Here is a 20,777-nt window from a genome sequence, read left to right as displayed (position 1 = left end):
TAAAAGTAATCTAATTAATTTAGAATTTAACATTTTATAAAGTAGAAAGTCATTTTAGGTTGGTATTTAATTAGTTGGAATGTGTTACAGCTTACTTAACACTTTCAACTTTTTATTATTTAGCTTATATAACAAAACTCTTTTCAAATAAAAATTATTAAATTTTTTAAAAGTTTATATTTTCTGTGCATTTTAACAATAATTAATACAAGTAGAATCACACTTGAAAAAATTCAATATATTCAATATTGTTAAAATAAATTTCATTGTCTAGAGTTTCATTTAAAGTTCTAATTTTTGAAAGTCTTATGTCAATCAATTATTGAAGAAATAACTTTGCTGTCTTTCTTTAAAAGTTTAATGATACATTTTAAGTAGTTAATTAGCATAAATGCTACTATGTAAATCCTAAATGTCCCATACTGAAAGCAAAATAATTCTTACATAATTTTTGTGCACTTTTCAATTCACAGCTACTTTATTTATGGACTTTAACTGGTGACAAAAAAATGGCTCGAAAAAATATCAGCTCCAAAAACTGACAAATGTGCGGCAAAAGATTATGAAAACATGCAGTGGTTTCATTAAATTAACAACAATAAATAGAAAAATGTAACTAACGTATTACCAGTTTGTGCCATAAATTTAGCAGCATCAGCTTGTTCCTGAGGGACCCTTTTTTCATGAACAGATCGAGGTCGCTGACTTTTAATTGTATGATCTCCCATCATTCCAAATTCTAAAGACAGAATAAAGGTATATGAAAGCTTGTGTGTAGACATTTCTCACAAATTACATTACTGTCTCATGCAATATGTTCCTATACATACCTAGAAGATAATTATTAAATTCACAATTCTAAACTTGCTAGGCTAATCTGCTTGGAATATCTCTAAACTCATGTCAGAAAACCTATAAACATGAACAAGATTTCAAAAAACAGTAATAACAGTCAATAAAATGACACATCACATTTTAAGTCAACTTAACAGAGATACTGTACTCTTTTCTGATAATGTTTTGAAGTAACACATAAGAAAAAAATACAACCACAGTGTTAACTGTTGTTTTTTTAGAGAGAGAATCCTGACTTAGTAGCATCTGCTTCTTTGCTTAACAACAATCACCCCCAGAAGTTTGTCAGCAGTTTTCTTGTTACTAGATTACTCAGTCCTGTAACTTAACTTTTCTAAGGTAAACCCAGTCACTTAACAGACTACCTTTTTTTTTGTTTTTTCATCCAAAGATGAGGTTGCCCTTGGTATTCTCAAAGGCTCATGGAATATAGTGGCCTTGGTCATTTTCATTATTTCCTTCCTTGCCCCAATTAATTCCTCCCCCCTTTTCTAATCACATGTAAGAGAATATTTTCTCTTTTAAAAGTTATATTTATAAAATTTATTGTTTCCAGCCTTCTGTTATTTGATTATTTGATAGTAGAACTTTCAAGAAAGGCAGAAAAAAAATTGTCTGATACTAATTCGGGAACAAATGGAAGAAAGAAAAAAATTAGTTGAGTAAAAGAATAGCTTCTTGTAACATATTTTTAAAAATTCATATTCTTAGAATTCTGCAAGAGATCTGTGCTTATTGAACTGTGACTGAAAAGTGGTTTTACTAAAATCAGAGCCTAATATATGGAATAGTTGTTGGTTCTGTCTCACAGGAGTTTAGATATGGGAAGGGAATACTGAGGGGCAAGAAATTGTGCCGCTATCTTTTACATCAAGACAATTACTAGGCCCTTAAGACCTGGTCTCTTAAACATGACAAAGATGACTGGGTGAAGTGTGTTCCAGTGACACTGCAGATAGTGTAATTAAGCAGTGTATCTTGTAAGCACTATTTCTACCAATTCTTGCATGGAAGGAGAAAAGACTAGCACACATTTTCATCTGTCCTACCAAATCCTCACATGAAAATTAAACCATGGCACCTGACTGATGTGTCAGAAATTTTTTACAGATAATCTACTCAAAAGAACATCCTCTGAGAAATCTGAGAAATCTAAATGTGTGTTTGTTTTTGTCAGGTGAGAAAATATCCAAGGCAGAAAATGTAAAAGAACAGCTTCTATGTAGTATATTTTAAAAAATTCATTTGCTTAGAATTTGGCAATATCCTACACTGTAGCTAATTGTACTTATCAATAATAAAATGTCAGTGGGTCTGACCTTGTAAAACCCATCACTATTTCCCATTACCACCAATATCCTTTCATTCCATTCAGTTATGTGTGCTGTATATGGTGTCTAAACCACGTTTTGCCAGACCATAAGAAGTATCTAATCACTCATTTAACAATTTTGAAAATTAACAATTTAGGAATTTTATATCTGGACTGACTATCCAATATTTTCAAATATTATATGCAATTAGAATGTTTCTGGATATGAAATAGCACCGGAGTTTAGTAGTAATTTTTTTATCAACAGTATGCTTCACCTTATTTTCTCTTGAATTTGTATTTTAAGTTGCGGGTATGTCTATTGTTTTCAGCATTTATGTCAGAGTACAGGTTTACATAAGTCACCTGCGGGCTCTGATGCTCACACTAAGGTAATTTTGGCACTGAGCGGGCAAAGAATGCTGAAAAGATTATTTCATGCCTACAAATTAATTACGTAGTAAATAACTGTATAACCTGTTCTGGTAGAAGGTAATTCTTCAACTCAGTGGCAGCATGATAATAGGCTGAAATCTCTCTTCTAAGGAAAATGGTTTATTTTTAATAGAGACTATGAACTTGAAATTCAGAAGGTCTGAGTATGTCCGTGGGTCTTGGTCTGTCACCCAGGCTGAAGTGCAATCATAGCTCACTGTAAACTTGAATGTTTGGGCTCAAGTGATCCTCTCCCTTGCCTCAGCCTCCCAAGTAGCTAAGACAACAAGCACCATCCACCATGCCTAGCTAATTTTAAAGTTTTTGTTGTTGGAGCAGGTCTCACTATCTTTCCCAGACTGATCTCAAACTCTTGGCCTCAAGGGATCCTCCCACCTCTGCTTCCCAAATTGTTGGGATTGCAGGTAGGAGCCACCATGGCCAGCCTTGGGATGATTTTAAAAGTGTCACATTCAATTTTTAACACTTTCTTAAGTTTAAAACAAGTTGAAGTGTTCATTTTTTAAAGAATAGAACAAATTTAAGTAAATCATTTTATATTGTTAGTTGGAATGTGATTTACATCTCTTAAAATATGTGTAATGCAAATTAAATTTCAATATCCTACAAATTAAATTTCAATATCCTACACCATAGTTATTTCTACTTATCAATAATCAATGTTATATGAATACTAGTGCTGATAGTTTATCATATCACAATATTTGCGATAAGGAATTCTTCAATAGTTTATGAACTTGATTACAAACTTATTACATAATCAGAAGTTTGAATTGGAATTGTTGATTATTGTTGTACAACAATATAATGTATCTGAAAAATTATTTTGAAAAAATGAGAATTAATATGAGGTCCTGACATAACTAAATTCCTCATAAGAGAGAAGACATTAAAAATTCACTCTTTTTTTTCAGATGGGAAAACAACAGTATGGTGGTATTTTTTTGAATATTCCACATCCATTGTTCTAGACTTAATTCAAATTTGTAATTGAAATATATAAACTATTATCTAACCAAGTGTGTTACTTCTGCCAAAGTTTATGTCCCATGTTTCAAAATAAAAATCTTCTTTGTTTTAGAGTTGCTATTAACAGTAAGATTTAACAGATAATGTCATGGTTCTCTCCATACCTCGCAATGGGGTATTTTCAAAACATTTGTGCTGTCTTTCAAGATGGCATTATCTTCTTCACTTCTAATAAAAATTTAGGCCAATTGGATCATCCAAACTTAGGAAAAATCAATTATTTTTGCTATTATTTTATGTGGTGAATGTGGGTTGAGGTACACTTTTAGCATAGTAGACTTTCTGAATAATATAAATTCTTCATGGGTGGTTGATTCATATTCAAATGATTCTTAGTTCGCAAAGATAACATATTACATTAGTTACACGAGAAAAAGAACATAACCAAATAAAAAGATGATCTGCTTTGGTGAAAGCAATGGAAAGCAAGTTATGAAATCAAATGAAATAATGTATAGCATAACATTATATATGTACACATGATACATGGTTTATGAATACACAGGGTTATTTCCTATATCTTTATGTTGATGTCATCAGTGAAGTGGTGGGTAAAGAACTATGTTCATGTATAAAACCCAAATGACTAGAGATGACAGCCATGTTTAGGCACATTTTCTCAATCTTTCACTGAGCTTCTTGCTAAAAAGCAATAGGCTCTGGAAGTCAGATACAATCAAAGTTACATGAAAGAACAATTTAAAAAATAATTTCCTTCAGTAAAATTTTATGTCATTTCTTCCCCCATCCAGGAATATGTAAGTAGGTCACTAAAAAACAAATAGACTTAAAATTTGACTTTTGATAGTCAATTATCAGTTATAAAGTTTTTGTCTAGAAATTAAAGGTCATAATAATGTGAAATCGAATTCATTAAAAAGTTAAAACACAAACACATATCCGTTTCTTATTTTACCATGTGTATTTTTAAACATACAAGCACATCGATAGATTAGGAGATAAGAGTCATTACTGCAATCTGTCTAGCAATGGAAATACTACTTCACATCGTTAGTTATCTTTTGTTTATGTGTCCACAGCCTAATTCAAATGTCACCATCTCCATGAACTGTCTCTTCATTAACTAAACATAAACAACCTCTGCCTTCCTTAACTTCTATTTTTCTTGGCTTTGAATTAAAAATGGACTTTCATTATAATTATTAGATTGTCTTACTCTTCCTAGCAGATTACAAACTCTAAGGAAAAGGAAGTTTTACTTATGAATGTTAAAATCATCTCCTGCTTTGGACATAACTGAAGTTCAATATTTATTTAGCAAACAAACAAATTTTGCATTAGGAATTGTTTCTCCAAAATGCAAGTTTCTAGATGTCGAGAGCCATTTCTTTAACTTGCTTAGTTCAATGGGGAGAAAAATAAAATAGTCTGTGAAGTACTTGAAAATTAGTTATGTATGGTTATGATGGTCAAAATTCCTGCTGTCAATAAGGTCATTATCCATAAATATTCAGGTTATTATTAAAATAATTGAAATACTGCTTCATTTGAAAATTAAATGCCACTGTCCTGAAACAAAGCTTTATTTTTTAAATAAACATTTATTAATTAGTGTCTTAGGAACCAAAGTTATAAAGATGAATCAGAAATGGTTTCTGATATTCTAAAGCTCATAGTTCAAGGAAATCCATTAAACATGGCCTGATCCTTTGAAATATATAAAACTATTATAATCAAAATATCATTGAGCTACATTTGAGACTCATTTTTTATATAAATTTCCTAAATACTGGAATGCCCTTAACTACAATGACTTGCTAATTTGTCTCCAAAGAGAAAATAAAAATAATCCTTTAATATGTCTCCAAACAGAAATACAATTAAATCTTTCAAGCCATACAATCGTACATTAGAAGTGGTATCTCATTTATCACAACCTAACAAGAAAGAATATTAAAATATGATTTGCTGACAGGAGAAAGAGTCCATCATCTGACTGGCTTAAGGTATCGTAGGCAAGTAAATTCTGTTGAGAAGCACCCATATATTTTCTGAAAAATGTGATTAGATTTAATGTCTTATAGGCTCATATTTAGGCAGGAATATAAATTATTAAATTTGTTCATTTAGAAACAGAAGTGGCACAGTGACTTTGCATGAAAATATTTCCTGCATACTGTAGTTGGGAGATATTTTGATAGTGAAGAGCAGCCCAGATTATCAGGATTTTGGTATCTTTCTAATTTGTAAGAGTTTGCCTTGATTTTAATAGTGTTTAAAAATGTTATCAGATTTAAAAATTGTATTCTTTCATATAATATTTTTTAGTACCTATATAGCCAAGTGTTCTGTGAAAAGATAGAGCGGATAGGAGAAAAGACTGGAATTTATATAATCAAAAACATTTCTACAGTTAGCATGAACGGAATACAATTTTTAAACGGATACTTTTACTACTGATTATAAATATACTAATTTCATTTTCCCATAGAACCATAAAAAACACAATAGATGAGGGAAGAAAACTTCTACAAAATTCAGTAATGACAGTTATATAATAAATTAATAAATATTGGGATATATTTAAATAAAATAAGATTAATCAATATTAAAAATAGTAGAAATCTGATAAATATATCATTAACATTTAAGAGATTAACTGATGCTCTTTCTTATTATTTCTTGGTTCCATTCCCAAAGCTAGCTATGTGGCTACAGGGCCCAAAATGCTATTTCTTACAGTAACAAAATAAAACTTGCTTTCCGAAATACTTCGACAGAAATGATTTTGTTGGATAGCTGGGCGTAACTCTGTTAAGCAAATGAGTAATTTTAGGGCACTTCTAAAAATGGATAAAACATGAAATAGTCAAAGGGCACACGGCTAATATGTTTTTAGAAAAGTTAAAAATGTTCAAGAGTTTTCAATGTTGTTACATTATGTAACTTATAACATTTTGTAGAAGTGATTACCAAATACATTTGGTATATTTAGACAATAATGCTGTATTTATTTAACATTAGTCCAAGTAAAAATGATGAAATAATTACATAATAGACTTTCTTTTGGAACTTCTCAAACATTTGTTTTAAGATTATGTAATGAAATATTTTATGAGAATGTTTCCAGGAAATTCAGAGGATAAACCCTTAAATCATTATTTTTATACTTATTCTGTTTGCCATCCAGGAAATGTTAGTAAGCTGGACACACTCTTCCATGCAAGAATTCATCAATGTGTGTAATCGTGCAGGAATTATTTGTTATTTCTTATCCATTATGCAATTGAATGTCAATATCTCATCTCTTTCTGAGACAACTACTGAATTCTTATAAATCAGCAGTAATAGTTTGCTTAACAATATGTTTTATTTGTTGGTGATGAGAAGCACATAAACGACAAATACAATTCTACTTTCAATAGTACTAGCAGTTGGATATTTTTTGTTGCTGATTTGTTTCAGACCTTAATTTAGCACATTAGCATACCAGTGGCAAAATAAGATGATTTACTGCAATTGTTAACACCTTTACAGTAGACTAAAACTCTTACAGCATACAATTGTAATAACCTTGTTGCTAATGTGTCTCTTGACAAGATCTTAGAAAGTCAGAAATATAAGAAAGTAAACTGAATTGTCCCTGGATGGTTATTTCTATATTTTCCAAACTAGAACATGGCTTGGTTGCTTTACTGCCAAACTTTCTGACATGCATACTCTGTCTTCAGAGAAGATTTTATAGGGGCTACCAAAAGGATGGACACTTCTCTGACTTATGTCCAGTATTGTACTTTCAAATTCACCAAAGCTCATTATCATTTATTATAACAGTGCAGTGTAGAATAATTTAACTTAAAGCAATATCACTGTATACATATTTACTGAAATAACTTAAAATATTCCATAAAATAATTTGTACATTATTTTATAGTACTACTATTGGTACATTATTAATATATTATTAGCACAAAATAAATGCTACCCTACAATCGAAGGTTAAATATTTGATTAATGGTTGCTTGACCAAAAAAATATAAGTGGTGTATGAAATGTCTTCTTTTTTCATAAAACACTGGTATTTAGGTAATTCTGGTATATCTTTATTGTACTTGAATTACAATCAATTGAGTTTAAAGATCTCAAGGCTTACTTTTTGTACATGGAGGTAAGGGAGAAGGGTTTCTTCTGTCTTTTACATATTTTTACTTTACCTATTATATTTACATAAAAATGCTTTTTTAAAAGAGAATCTAGAAATACCAAAGTAGTTGTGGTCATGTTTTACCATTTATCTACCACTATATTTTAGTTTATTACAAAAAGTTTTAACTTAAAATAGTATCTTTTATACACATTTAATGAAAGAAGTATCAAACCTGACTTTCTTAATAAGAATGATTCTACTAAGACATGTATATAGCGTTTATAATTTCTAAAATAACCCTAATTCCATCTTAACTATTCTCTTAACCTTTTAGCTTATTTTTCAGAAATGAACTAAGATCATGGAAAATATTTTCAGTATCTTTCTACTACGTAAAAATTCCTTTAATCAATTAACTAATATTTGAGCTTGTTTTCATCAGTTGTTATTATACTAAGGGACAAGTGATATTGTATAGAGAGATCTACAAATAATTAGTATTTTCAAAGCTGTGCTTTACATACTAAAGATAGTTAAGACCATTTTAACTGGGATGAAGGTTAAGGCTCAATGTGGAGGGGTGGAAAAATAAATAAGCAATCAGGAGATGCAGCTCATATTTCAGGGCATCATGCCTTAAATTCCCTGCACCTGTTTCCTCCTCCTGCAAAAGGAGATGCTGGGAACATGATCTCTAAGGTCTCCTTATACTCTAAAATTACATTTTTTTCTCAGATCGAAAGTTGATTCATGAACATATAGGCTACCTCTCAGCAGATCAAGAGTTGTAGAAGACCTGGCCAAGCTCGATGAACAGGTCTGTACGCAGACATACACGAATGTGTGCACATGCACGAGTCTGAGTAACATAAGAGTTGTTTCGTTTCCTCAAGACATTTTCTCAAATCATTCAAGGTTGAAGTTATTTTGATCCACATCTAAGCATTAAATCAAGGTTTACTTTGCACGTGAAATCTCAGATTGCCTAATACTTATTTTAAAAAGTACATCTATGCTGTAGCTAGCATCCAAATGAGACAGAAATTTTTTTATAAGGGGGAATTTTATCAAAGGCATTTGGGAATGAATACATTTCACTCATTCAACAAACATTAAATGAGCACCCATTACATTCCACACACGATTCTCAGCACTGGAGATGTAGCTGTGAACATAGCAGACAAAAATCTTGCTTTTCATAGAAAAACGTTATTGTTATCCCTAGTCTGATATATAAGGCTTATGAAATATTGAATGAAAATTAAATTAAGCCAGCGCTTTAGGAAGGTTATCAGTAGTTATATATACATTTCTCTTACAAATAACTTTTAGTTTAGTTTTTCATTAATAGAGTACTTTATATAAAACCAAGTGCATATCTCATCCGTAATATTATTACACAAAAGTTGTTTTAAAGACCATTTAAATTAAAACTGTGGACACAAAAGCCATGTCACTACGACACAAACAATATTGCGGTCTCACTGGTCTTTGTATTATGCTTACAGTTTTCTCTCTTTTTAATTTTAATAGATTTTTTTTGTTATGAAGCAATCTAGTCTCTCTATACCTCAGAAGATAATATCTGTCCTTTATCATTCTATCCTTCTATTCTTATATTATATATTTTATTATTTTTATTTTTTAAAACTGCCCAAGAAGATATAAATGTACTTGAACTACATCATTCCCTTATATTTCCCTATTGCTAGACATATATGTTGTCTTCAAAGACTTTTCTACTTGAAGAGAGTCTCCTAAAGTGGTTTTGCTGTGAGGAATCACAATTTAAATTTTGTTAGATATTGCCACATTCCACACCCCCCACCGAAGTGTTTAGTGTTTAATCCTGACATATTTCAGTACACGTAGTGTTGGCAGGGCAGACGTTAACTCTTCTTCATCTGAATCTATTTGATTTCTATCAACATACGACATCTCTCTTCATTCTGATTTGTGCTTTTCATGTTTACTCCAATTTTGTCTGATATTAATGTTATTATTCCTGCTTTGCTGATACACTTGTCTGCTACATCTTTTTCTATATTTTATTTTCAGCCCCTTAGCGTCATTTTGCTTCAAGCATGTATCTTTTACATAACATATATAGTTGGATTTTAAAAATCCCATCTGACCTTCTTCCTTTTAATAGGGAATTAAACCCACTCACATTTATTATATTTATTACGATGTTGAACATTTCTCTTCTGTCTTATTTTAGAGTTTGTCTTTACCATGTTTTCTTGCTGTTTATTTTTTGCCCTTTCTTAATTTTTTTTGGATTGATAGGAATTGCCATTGCTACTTTTTTTCTCGAGATATCCTAATTTAATTATTTAAAAGTGTTATACCCTAATTTTTTACATATACATAAAGCGTATTTTAAAAAATCTGTCAATCTCTTTAATTAACCAGCATCTATAGGCTTCTCCAACCAAGACAATAATTTGGGTCTGCTATCACCTCCCCTTCTTCCTTTACATCTATTTGTCATGTATTTCCAAACCATTACATTTGTACATTGTGCTTTAAAAATGTAGATTTAACTATTAGACTTTTTTTTAGTTTCTTCATTTGTCTTCTTTCTTGGATTCATTTATCATTTTTTTCAATATATTCTTTCACAGAGAATGGGCCAAAGTTGATTTACCTCACCCTGACACGCTTGAATGTTAGTCTGGCTAGCCTTAGAAATTTAAGGTTAAGATTTTTTTCTCATTAAACTTTGAAGATACTTCCGTACTCACTCCTAGTATCCAGTGTTGCCCACGAGTCTTCTTATGAGAGAACGACTTCTATACCTGGATTTTTTTTTTTTTTTTTTTTTTTTTTTGATACAGAGTCTCTGTCACCGAGGCTGCAGTGCGATGGCGCGATCTCGGCTCACTGCAAGCTCCACCTCCCGGGTTCACGCCATTCTCCTACCTCAGCCTCCCGAGTAGCTGGGACCACAGGTGCCCACCACCACGCCCCGCTAATTTTTTGTATTTTTAGTAGAAGCGGGGTTTCACCATGTTAGCCAGGATGGTGTAGAACCCCTGACCGCAGGTGATCCACCCGCCTCGGCCTCCCAAAGTGATGGGATTACAGGCGTGAGCCAACGCACCCGGCCCCCGCTTTTTAGGACTTTTTATCTTTGGAGTTTTGAAATTTTATCAGTGTGTCTAGATATTTGTGTTTTTCATTTCGTTTACTTGGTACTCTGTGTTCCCCTTCAGTACAAGGACCAGTATCTAGCAGAGCACATTGAATGTTTTCCTCCTTAGCTAACTTTCTAATTTATTTTCTTCCACGTTTGTTTTGGAGGTTCTGAGTTACTGCCAGCTGTACTCTGCTTCCATCTCAACCCCCTCACATTCCAATAATTTTCTCTATGAAAATTGAGCCCCTGATTCTTGATTAATAAAGGGTAACTGCAAAATATATAATTTCCCATTTCATTCTCTGAACAATTCTTTCTTGTTGCAGAAACCTCTCAAAAGAATATCCTCTAATTCCTCTCTTCCCACTCACCCAATAATGTCAGATAATCTGACTTCAAACCTCCTGCCTTGAATGAAACTGCTCTCTTGAAAGTCAATTGCCTCTTAAGAACTGTCACGTTCATCATGATTCTTTCAGGATTTGACATTCTCCCGCCCTCCCCATCCCACAACCGTTCTTGAAATGCTCACCTTCCTTGGCTTTCAAAGCTGACAGGATTTTAATTTTCTTCCTCCTTTTGTCTGCTTTTCTGTCTCTTTCATTGCCTTAGTGACTCTTCATCCTCTAAATGTGAGTTTTTCCCTTAGGTTCTGCCTCAACATTCTCTTCCCCAGAAATCTCACTCATTCCTACAGGATCAGGTATGGCTTTTAGGCAAATAACTGTCAGCCTCTCACTCCCATCAGCCAATATACATTTTGCAGGCCACCTACACTAAGTGCCTCATAAATATTTTGCTGGCTAACAGCATTTATTAAAAGAAATAATCATTTTCCTTAGGAGACCCACACCTTGCTCTACATTTTGCATTTCTTTTTAAAAAACACACAGTGCCCAAAATAAATATTTGGTGAATAAATAAATATAAAATTAAAAATAATTTGAGCAGAAATACTGCATAAAGCTGTCTTAGGATTATCAACATATTGTGCTGAACCCATTTGGTTATATAAAGATAGGATGACAGGCTTGAAAAGTTACTGGCTATAGAATAGAGATACACTTTACATAATTGCAGAGTAATAATTAAGGTTTACTGAGGCTTCCAGAGAGAGAAGATGAGGCTCACTGTGGACAATAGAGAAGGGGAGTGAGGCTAAGAAATCTTGGAAGAGGAATAAAAAAAGACATGTCCAGAAAAATGGTGGGAAAATGAGACCAGAGGAAAAAAACTGAAAAATTCATTGTGGAAGGAATTGAAAAATAAATTATTAATAATAGTGATATTTAGATAGAAATACATACTACGCTGCGGTAAAATATAATCCCTCTCTACTCCATCCAACTTTTATTAAATGCCTACTTAACCTGCATTAGAGATACTTAAAAGGAAAGGATTAAAGAAAAGTAAGCTTAGTTTCATGTTGAGGTTGAAAAGGGAGACAGAATAAAGAAAATAGCCCCAGAAGGAAAATGCAAAGCAGTGATAATACGGATGAAATAAATGGATGAGTGGACAGGCAGAAATGTATGCAACCCCTGCCTCAAAGAATCTTTAGAAATATTAAGAAGATGTTGAATTTCTAGCTCTAAATTATGTTAAAGGTAAGCCAAGTGTGTGTTTAAAAATTTATACTAAATTAAAGATAAGTTCTAGGAAGGCTAGAGAATTTGGGAGCACCTTGATGACAATGCTAGGGTTATAAATTCACATTCTTTTACTTGTGTCTGGGTATCTCATACTAGTAATATCCATTAAACATGGTCCTTCTGGTGATTTTGTATTTTCAGAACCATATGAGAACACTAACATAATCTAGCAAGGAGTCCAGAGTTGTTTGCTCATCATCATATGACTGTGCTTCTACAAGGCTGGTGACCAAGTGGCCAAGGATGGGCAAGGGGGTTAGGGATGGCATCTCTTACATGTGAAATTATTCCCTATTCCATCTTACAGGTTTTTCTTCCCCCAACATCCGAACCTTTACAGGAGACATTAGCACTAATTATCCAATTATAATGAACTGTTTCATCAAGAAGTAAGTAGAAGTCATTATAATTTTGCTTCTCTGAAGGAAAAATGTTTTCCATTGTGTTTTAGTTTCTTAAAAAAAGTTTTACCTGACATTTTTCCATTAATTAAAATCTCTCTATGAATCTGTATATTCTGTATATTATTATTTCTTTGGCAGAAAATTGTATAAGAGTATATCCTCCTAGCGGGGATACAATTGACTTAAAATAAGTTATATTAAAATGATTGCATTGGTTATTTGATAACTAAAGTTTAATGAGTCAACATTGTAAGATAGCTATACCAAACCTAAATTTAATTTTTGATTGCATTTTTGAAGCATGGAATTCAGAACTTTTGAGTTACATATCAATTAGTCATGGTCTTTATTTTTTAAGAGGCATATTGATAAAGTAAAATATGTGCAAAGAAGGGTGCTCAGAACATTAAAAAGGTGAGAAGGGGAGTGAAACTTGTCTCAAAAAAAAGAGATTAGTTTAATTTTTATTTTGGAAATAATTTTTGAGTGCCCAATGGATAAGGCACTTTAGAGAATAAAATCCAGTAGGAAAACTAGGACAATTCCAAATAATCAAACTTCAATATTGAGTTTATAGTACCCTAAGTGACATACAAATAGAGTCTAACAAAAATCAGGAACTGAGATTATTTAACTTGAAACAAGAAAACCTCAAGAAAAAAATAGTAATTGTCTTCAAATATTTAGAAACTTATCATGTAGAAGAAAGATTAAAAATAAATCAACTATATTGTTTAGGCAACTATATTCTTTATAAGGAAAAGTAGGTCAAATCCATAGGAAGAGCTTTCTAATGATTTGGGATGCATGAAAAGGAATGAGTGGCCATATGAGTTACCTACCAAGCCTTTGATCACTGGAAGTGCTTAAGTGGTGGCTGTGTGACTAATGAATATTGTAGACATAATTCTTACATGGATTTATCTATGATTCCTGGAATTGACTATGATTCTTATCTTTCTCCCAACTCCATGTCCTGTCAATTTTAAATTCCCATCATATCCCTATCCAGAGCTTTTCCAAATCTGTAAAATCAGTGGTAGAGCTGATGCCTCTACCATTCCAGTCCAAATCCCAGTAGCCTCTATCACTTGGACCAATGTAATGGTCTCCTAACTGCTCACATCACACCACCGCCCAACCCCCAGCATTTCTGCTGCTGAGAATTCTCTACATAGCACAGGGACAGATCCTTTACAAGGTAAAACATATATAAAGTCCTTTTATGATTTCTCAGTATTTAGAATAGAATCCAAACTCTTTACCCTGGCTCGTATGAAAAAGCCCTGTAGAATCTGCCCCAGCATACACCTCCAAGACCATCTTGCATCTTTCATACCATGCTCTAACCATACTGGTCTCCTTTTCGTTTCTGCAACATGCATAGCTCATTTCTCCTCTGCACGAATTGATTTTTTTCCAACTGAAAAACTAATTGTGCTTGACAGATTGTCTTGTCATTCTTATCTAACCTAAAATTTCACCCCTTTCAAGAGACCCTTGCCAAGTACCAAATACAAAGTACTTATACACTGATTTCCTAAGACCAAATTTTAATTATTTGCAAAGAGCTCATCAACCTGTGTTTTGTTTGGTTTTTGTTCATTTGTTTTAATAAATTGCTGTATCCACCAAACCACTAAACTATGAACTTCACAGGAGTAGGAATATTAACTGTCTATTACTGTATCTTTTGCCTGGTAAGCAATTGAAAAGTACTTTGGAAGTGTGAGAGAAAAGAAAGAGAGAGGAGAGAGAGGGGAAGAAGAAAGATTATTTTCATTGAACAATCTCATAATATTAACTTTACTCACTTTATTCTAGGTGATTTCCTCAGATATATCTTCCAATTCACAAACATTTCCTTTCACATTAGTGTTTATCCCATCTACAGAATTTTTAATTTTAGTAATTGTACGTTTAATTTTTAGTAGTTCTGTTTTTCTTAATCTGCTTATGTTTATTCTATTTTTATTTATTCATTCTTTCTTATTCTTAGTTTTAAAATGATTTCAACTCCTTAGGAAAGTAACTTTAAACATATCTCCTTCATAGTTTATTTAAGGTGGTTTTTTCCTAGTTCTTGGTTTGCTCCTTGTGTTGTATCTGCTGCTGCTTCTGCATATTTTTCTGTTTCCTTCTTTAGTTGGTTTTTCTTTATATTTTTTATTTAATTTTATTTCTATTGAGTGTTCATCTTGCACAGTACTTTTCTCCTGTGAAACTCATATAATGCCTCACTGTAAAAGTCCTTCCACAACTTCCATAGCAGTAAATTCCTTGGTTTTAGGTTACTGAATCATGACAACATAAATTCACACCATACACCTGTGTGGTATGTGCCAGTGTTTGTTTTTTTCCTTGGGTAGTTTTTTTCCCCGCCCACTCAAGGCTCCAAACAGAAGGCAAGCTTTCTTCTCACTGTTTTCCAGGCCACTGAGTAAAGTTTTACTAGATCTCTGCTGATAGATGGGGCAGTTTTCTGAAGCCTGAAACTTTCCATAGTTGGATTGCTTTTAGTTCTCCAAAACTACAAAGGCTGAGGACACTCTACTGTCTACACAACAACACTTAGATCCCAATTCTTAGCCATTTAGAGCATATAGCTGTCTAAAATAATTAAGATCATCCAGCGTACCCTTAATATTTTGTCTTTTATTGTTCCTTTATTGTTATTTTGTCTTTTATTGTTTATTTTATGAACACCTATACATTTCCCTTTCTTTTGGGCTTGGCTCATTTTTTCTGTCACTATATTTTATCCAAAATTTTTATGAATTTTTAACAGGTCTGGGTCCATTAATATCAGCCCATTCTGCCATGTGGCTAGAATTCTTTCCAATGAAATAGACACTATATTTAAGTGCTATCTTCTGGATGAGTTAGGTCCTATTATTATTCTCATTTTACTTATGAAGCTGATGAGGTTTCAAGAGGTTATGTTACTTGTCCATCATTACGTAGCTAATATGTGTTGGATCTGGGACTCAAAAAAAATTGCATCAAATTGATGGCCAAGTCACGCTCTCAAGTATAAGGACACATAGTTAATAAGACCACTAAGATTTCTTTCAAATTATAACTAATTTTATGTCCTTCGTATCCTTTACTTCTCTAAATTTGTAGACATGTCTTCGTGGTGTTCATTATGGTAGCGAGGCTCAAATATGATTAATAGAGAATCAGGCAAATATATGCTCTGGGTTTTTATAATCTTAGCTGTCGGTTCTTTTCAACTGTTTTGTAGATTTTATTTGATACTCTATGGGAAGCAAAATATGCTAGATTAAGTGCCTCACAATGTGAATTGATATTAAGATACATTTAAAAAGAATGTAATCCTATGGAGTCATTAACATGAGGTTGGATATAATAGAATCACTTTAATGATGAGTAAGGTATCATACTGCTTCCTCTCTAACGTTTTCACCCTTGGCAACCAGATACCTTTGAAATGTTGCCTCTACCAAAATTTCTTTTATGGAACATAAATAAGAAGGTGAATATACATTATTAAAGAAGCATTAATAAGTGTTAGTATTAGGCCACATTAGATTCATTCTGGAAGAGGCACAGAAAAAAATCAGTAATTTATATATTCATTCCACAAGTTACTGAGACTGAAAGGCATTAATTTTGGTGTCCTCTATAGACCCTAAAGGTTTTCTGAATCCAAGCTTAATAAAAGAATAGAATTCTCACAACAGTACTCAATTATTCTTAGTAAATGGCTGAGAAAGAACTGTCTTTTACCAGGCTGGCAATCTGTTAATCATTCAAAAAGGTCACAACTGAATCATACAAATACTTTATTTTTCTGTGTAACAGTGCTCTATGTTTTTCTCAAACCCAGTAGTTTCACAGATCAGAATTTCCCACTTCCCTTAAACACTAGCTTGACCTCAAAAACAAGTCTCAAAAGATATCCTTCCAGACATTAAAAAAAAAACAGAAACAACTACCAAATGATGTTTGACATTTATGAATAACCTTTGTGTAGCAAAAAAAAAAAGTAATTTTCCAAAAAGCCAACTTTCAAACTTTCCCAGAAACGAATTTCCAAATGAAAAGACATCATGAGCTAAAAAAGCAATTGCCAGCCTTAAACTTCTTTTTGCAAAGACCACGGAAAGTAGTACAGTTAAATGCCCAAATTAAAGATAAATGCTCTGTTAATTTCCATGTCCCTTTTGCAACACTGCTCAATCAGGTTTGATACCTTCTAAATGTGCACTTTCTTTTTAATTGTTAAACCTCTCTTTCTCACACACAGCCTCCTATATAGACAGAGGGCATAGCATGCTGGTTTCCAGAGTATCACACTGAATTTACTGACTTAGGCATTTAAATTAGATTTGTGGTTTGCTGTCTTGACCTGTGGCTTTACCCTCTAAATTTCCTTTTTTTTAAAAATTATACTTTAAGTTTTAGGGTACATGTGCACAACGTGCAGGTTTGTTACATATGTATACGTGTGTCATGTTGGTGTGCTGCACCCATTAACTCGTCATTTAACATTAGGTATATCTCCTAATGCTATCCCTCCCCCCACCCCACAACAGGCCCTGGTGTGTGAAGTTCCCCTTCCTGTGTCCATGTGTTCCCATTGTTCAATTCCCACCTATCAGTGAGAACATGCAGTGTTTGGTTTTTCTTCCTTGCGATAGTTTGCTGAGAATGATGGTTTCCAGCTTCATCCATGTCCCTACAAAGGACATGAACTCATCATTTTTTATGGCTATGTAGTATTCCATGGTATATATGTGCCACATGAAGAACATTCCATGCTCATGGGTAGGAAGAATCAATATCGTGAAAATGGCCATACTGCCCAAGGTAATTTATAGATTCAATGCCATCCCCATCAAGCTACCAATGACTTTCTTCTCAGAATTGGAAAAAACTACTTTAAAGTTCATATGGAACCAAAAAAGAGCCTGCATCGCCAAGTCAATCCTAAGCCAAAAGAACAAAGCTGGAGGCATCACGCTACTTGACTTCAAACTATACTACAAGGCTACAGTAACCAAAACAGCATGGTACTGGTACCAAAACAGAGATATAGACCAATGGAACAGAACAGAGCCCTCAGAAATAATGCCGCATATCTACAACTATCTGATCTTTGACAAACATGACAAAAACAATAAATGGGCAAAGGATTCCCTATTTAATAAATGGTGCTGGGAAAACTGGCTAGCCATATGTAGAAAGTTGAAAATGGATCCCTTCATTACACCTTATACAAAAATTAATTTAAGATGGATTAAAGACTTAAATGTTAGACCTAAAAGCATAAAAACCCTAGAAGAAAACCTAGGCAATACCATTCAGACATAGGCATGGGCAAGGACTTCATGTCTAAAACACCAGAAGCAATGGCAACAAAAGCCAAAATTGACAAATGGGATCTAATTAAACTAAAGAGCTTCTGCACAGCAAAAGAAACTACCATCAGAGTGAACAGGCAACCTACAGAATCAGAGAAAACATTTGCAGTCTACTCATCTGACAAAGGGCTAATACCCAGAATCTACAATGAACTCAAACAAATTTACAAGAAAAAAACAAACAACCCCATCAAAAAGTGGGCGAAGGACATGAACAGACACTTCTCAGAAGAAGACATTTATGCAGCCAAAAGACACATGAAAAAATGCTCATCATCACTGGCCATCAGAGAAATGCAAATCAAAACCACAATGAGATACCATCTCACACCAGTTAGAATGGCAATCATTAAACAGTCAGGAAACAACAGGTGCTGGAGAGGATGTGGAGAAATAGGAACACTTTTACACTGTTGGTGGGACTGTAAACTAGTTTAACCATTGTGGAAGTCAGTGTGGTGATTCCTCAGGGATCTAGAACTAGAAATACCATTTGACCCAGCCATCCCATTACTGAGTATATGCCCAAAGAATTATAAATCATGCTGCTATAAAGACACATGCACATGTATGTTTATTGCGACACTATTCACAATAGCAAAGACTTGGAACCAACCCAAATGTCCAACAATGATAGACTGAATTACCCTCTAAATTTCATACTGCATCTACCTACAGAAGGATATTTCTAGGCTTCAAGCAGTAGATTGTTTGGAAAAGAGTGATAGGAACCATTTAAGTCCCACTCTGAGACCAACAAAGAAGCGATATCAAAAAATGCATGACAAAGTTACTATCAGATTATCATATAAAATTAAACTCAGAAGTCACAGAGAGGTCTGTCAACATTTTCTTCCTTTTGTTCTTAAGTGATGACAACATTTCATGAGCTCTGACTATGCCAATAGTGGCATAGTCTTAGTAGCCTTAGTAGAAGGATAAAATTTGTTGCCTCATTTACATTTCTGTGGAATAAAAATTTTTATTTCTTCACCAATGTAGAGATGAGGAAGTAGAGGATAAAGTAATAGTGTCCAGTTACACTGTATATTAGAGAGCTCAGATTCAAAATTAAGTATGTTTGTGTTAAAAGCCATGTTGTTTGTCCTACAATACTAAAAGTAAATACAAAAAGGCAGGGTGTTCTTTTCTCATATAAAAGTAATTCAAGTTCATAATAGAAAATATAAAATGCTAGAAAAAAATATATTATGTGTTCACCAACTCCACTACCAAAAAATTATTAGTAACATTATCTTCCAAGTTTTGGACTGTGTTTTGTGAGGAAGCACATGTAACAAGATGTTATTTGATTTTCTTGAGAACTTGTTACCTAATAGTGCAAAGATTTCATCATTCAAGAAATTTTGCTTAGTTAAAATCTCCAATGTCTTCCAAGGAAAAAAGGGCACCATTTATTGGTCATCCCAAATAGAATATTGACAGGTTTTCATCCAAAAGAAGAAAAAGAGGGGGCCTCAGGAGAATCACTTATACATTTAAGGGAGACTGAAACTTTTCTGATTGGATGTCCATTTAACCACAAGGCTTGCTTGTCAGCTTTGGTGATGTCAGATACGGAAGAGAGGAGATGCTTAGGTGAGACCATGTGAACTACAAATACAGAACTGGATTAGTTTCTGAAGCTCAGGGAAGTAAATGAGGATTTTTAGAACTTTAAGATAAAAATATTTAGAAATAATAGAAATTATATAGCAATATGGAAGTCATAACAAGGGCTTTATTTTGAAAGCTTGTGACTTCACTTTGAGTTCAAATTCACTTTGAGAGTTTAACTTCTTAATGGAAATATTCAGCCTATAGTTAGAAATATAGACTAAGACTGTCAATATGAGGATATAGGCTTACTGACTTTTGACTGTGATTGGGTGAGGTTGGATGGGGTCTACAAAGCAAATAAGAACTACAGGCTGCTTTTGGAGAAAGCCCACTTTTAAGGTTAGGAGAGAAAACAAGAAGTTTGAAATAAGGTGAAGAGGAATAGTGAAAGTAGCTAGAAACACTAGGAGAGTGTTTCATTAGAGAGGTCTAGCTGAGACATATTCAAGGAATAAGAGAAATGCTCTCAGGCGTTCAGAAGATTACTAGATTTGGAGACAAGTAGTCATTGTGGACCCTTAAATATCAAACCATTTCCAAAAAGATAAAAGAAGAAATAAGTTAATTAGAAAAATATAAACCTTAGAATTGGTCATCGACCAATAATGTCAATAGATGTTTCTTTTTGAGAGTAGCAGAAAAACTGTAGCAAATTCAATGAAGAGATAAAAATCCATGTAGAAATTAAGACAGCAATAGATAATTAAATAATTTATTGTCTTTAATATTAAAGTTGATATTATTGTAAACATTAATATTAAGATCTTATTGAATTTTATGTATCATAAAAGATAAGGTAATGCAAGAAA

The 20,777-nt window shown here is 33.0% G+C and overlaps 1 protein-coding gene across 5 annotated transcripts in view; it reads right to left on the bottom strand.

The window, feature by feature from the left end:
- ADGRB3 (adhesion G protein-coupled receptor B3) overlaps positions 1–20,777 on the bottom strand; it is a 747,209-nt gene that overhangs the window by 455,530 nt on the left and 270,902 nt on the right. For 3 of the 5 annotated variants that reach the window (XM_024248975.3, XM_054557672.2, XM_054557673.2), the window contains exon 2: positions 629–739. The exons of 1 other annotated variant lie outside the window; for it this stretch is intronic. In XM_024248975.3, the coding sequence (XP_024104743.3) occupies positions 629–739 (111 nt within the window). Of the gene's footprint in view, positions 1–628; positions 740–20,777 lie in introns of those variants that run through there. One more of the 5 variants, XM_054557674.2, reaches the window with a different exon arrangement.

Source organism: Pongo abelii, chromosome 5 (assembly GCF_028885655.2).
Source record: "Pongo abelii isolate AG06213 chromosome 5, NHGRI_mPonAbe1-v2.0_pri, whole genome shotgun sequence".
NCBI lineage: Eukaryota > Metazoa > Chordata > Mammalia > Primates > Hominidae > Pongo > Pongo abelii.
This window is presented reverse-complemented; position numbering and strand designations above follow the sequence as displayed.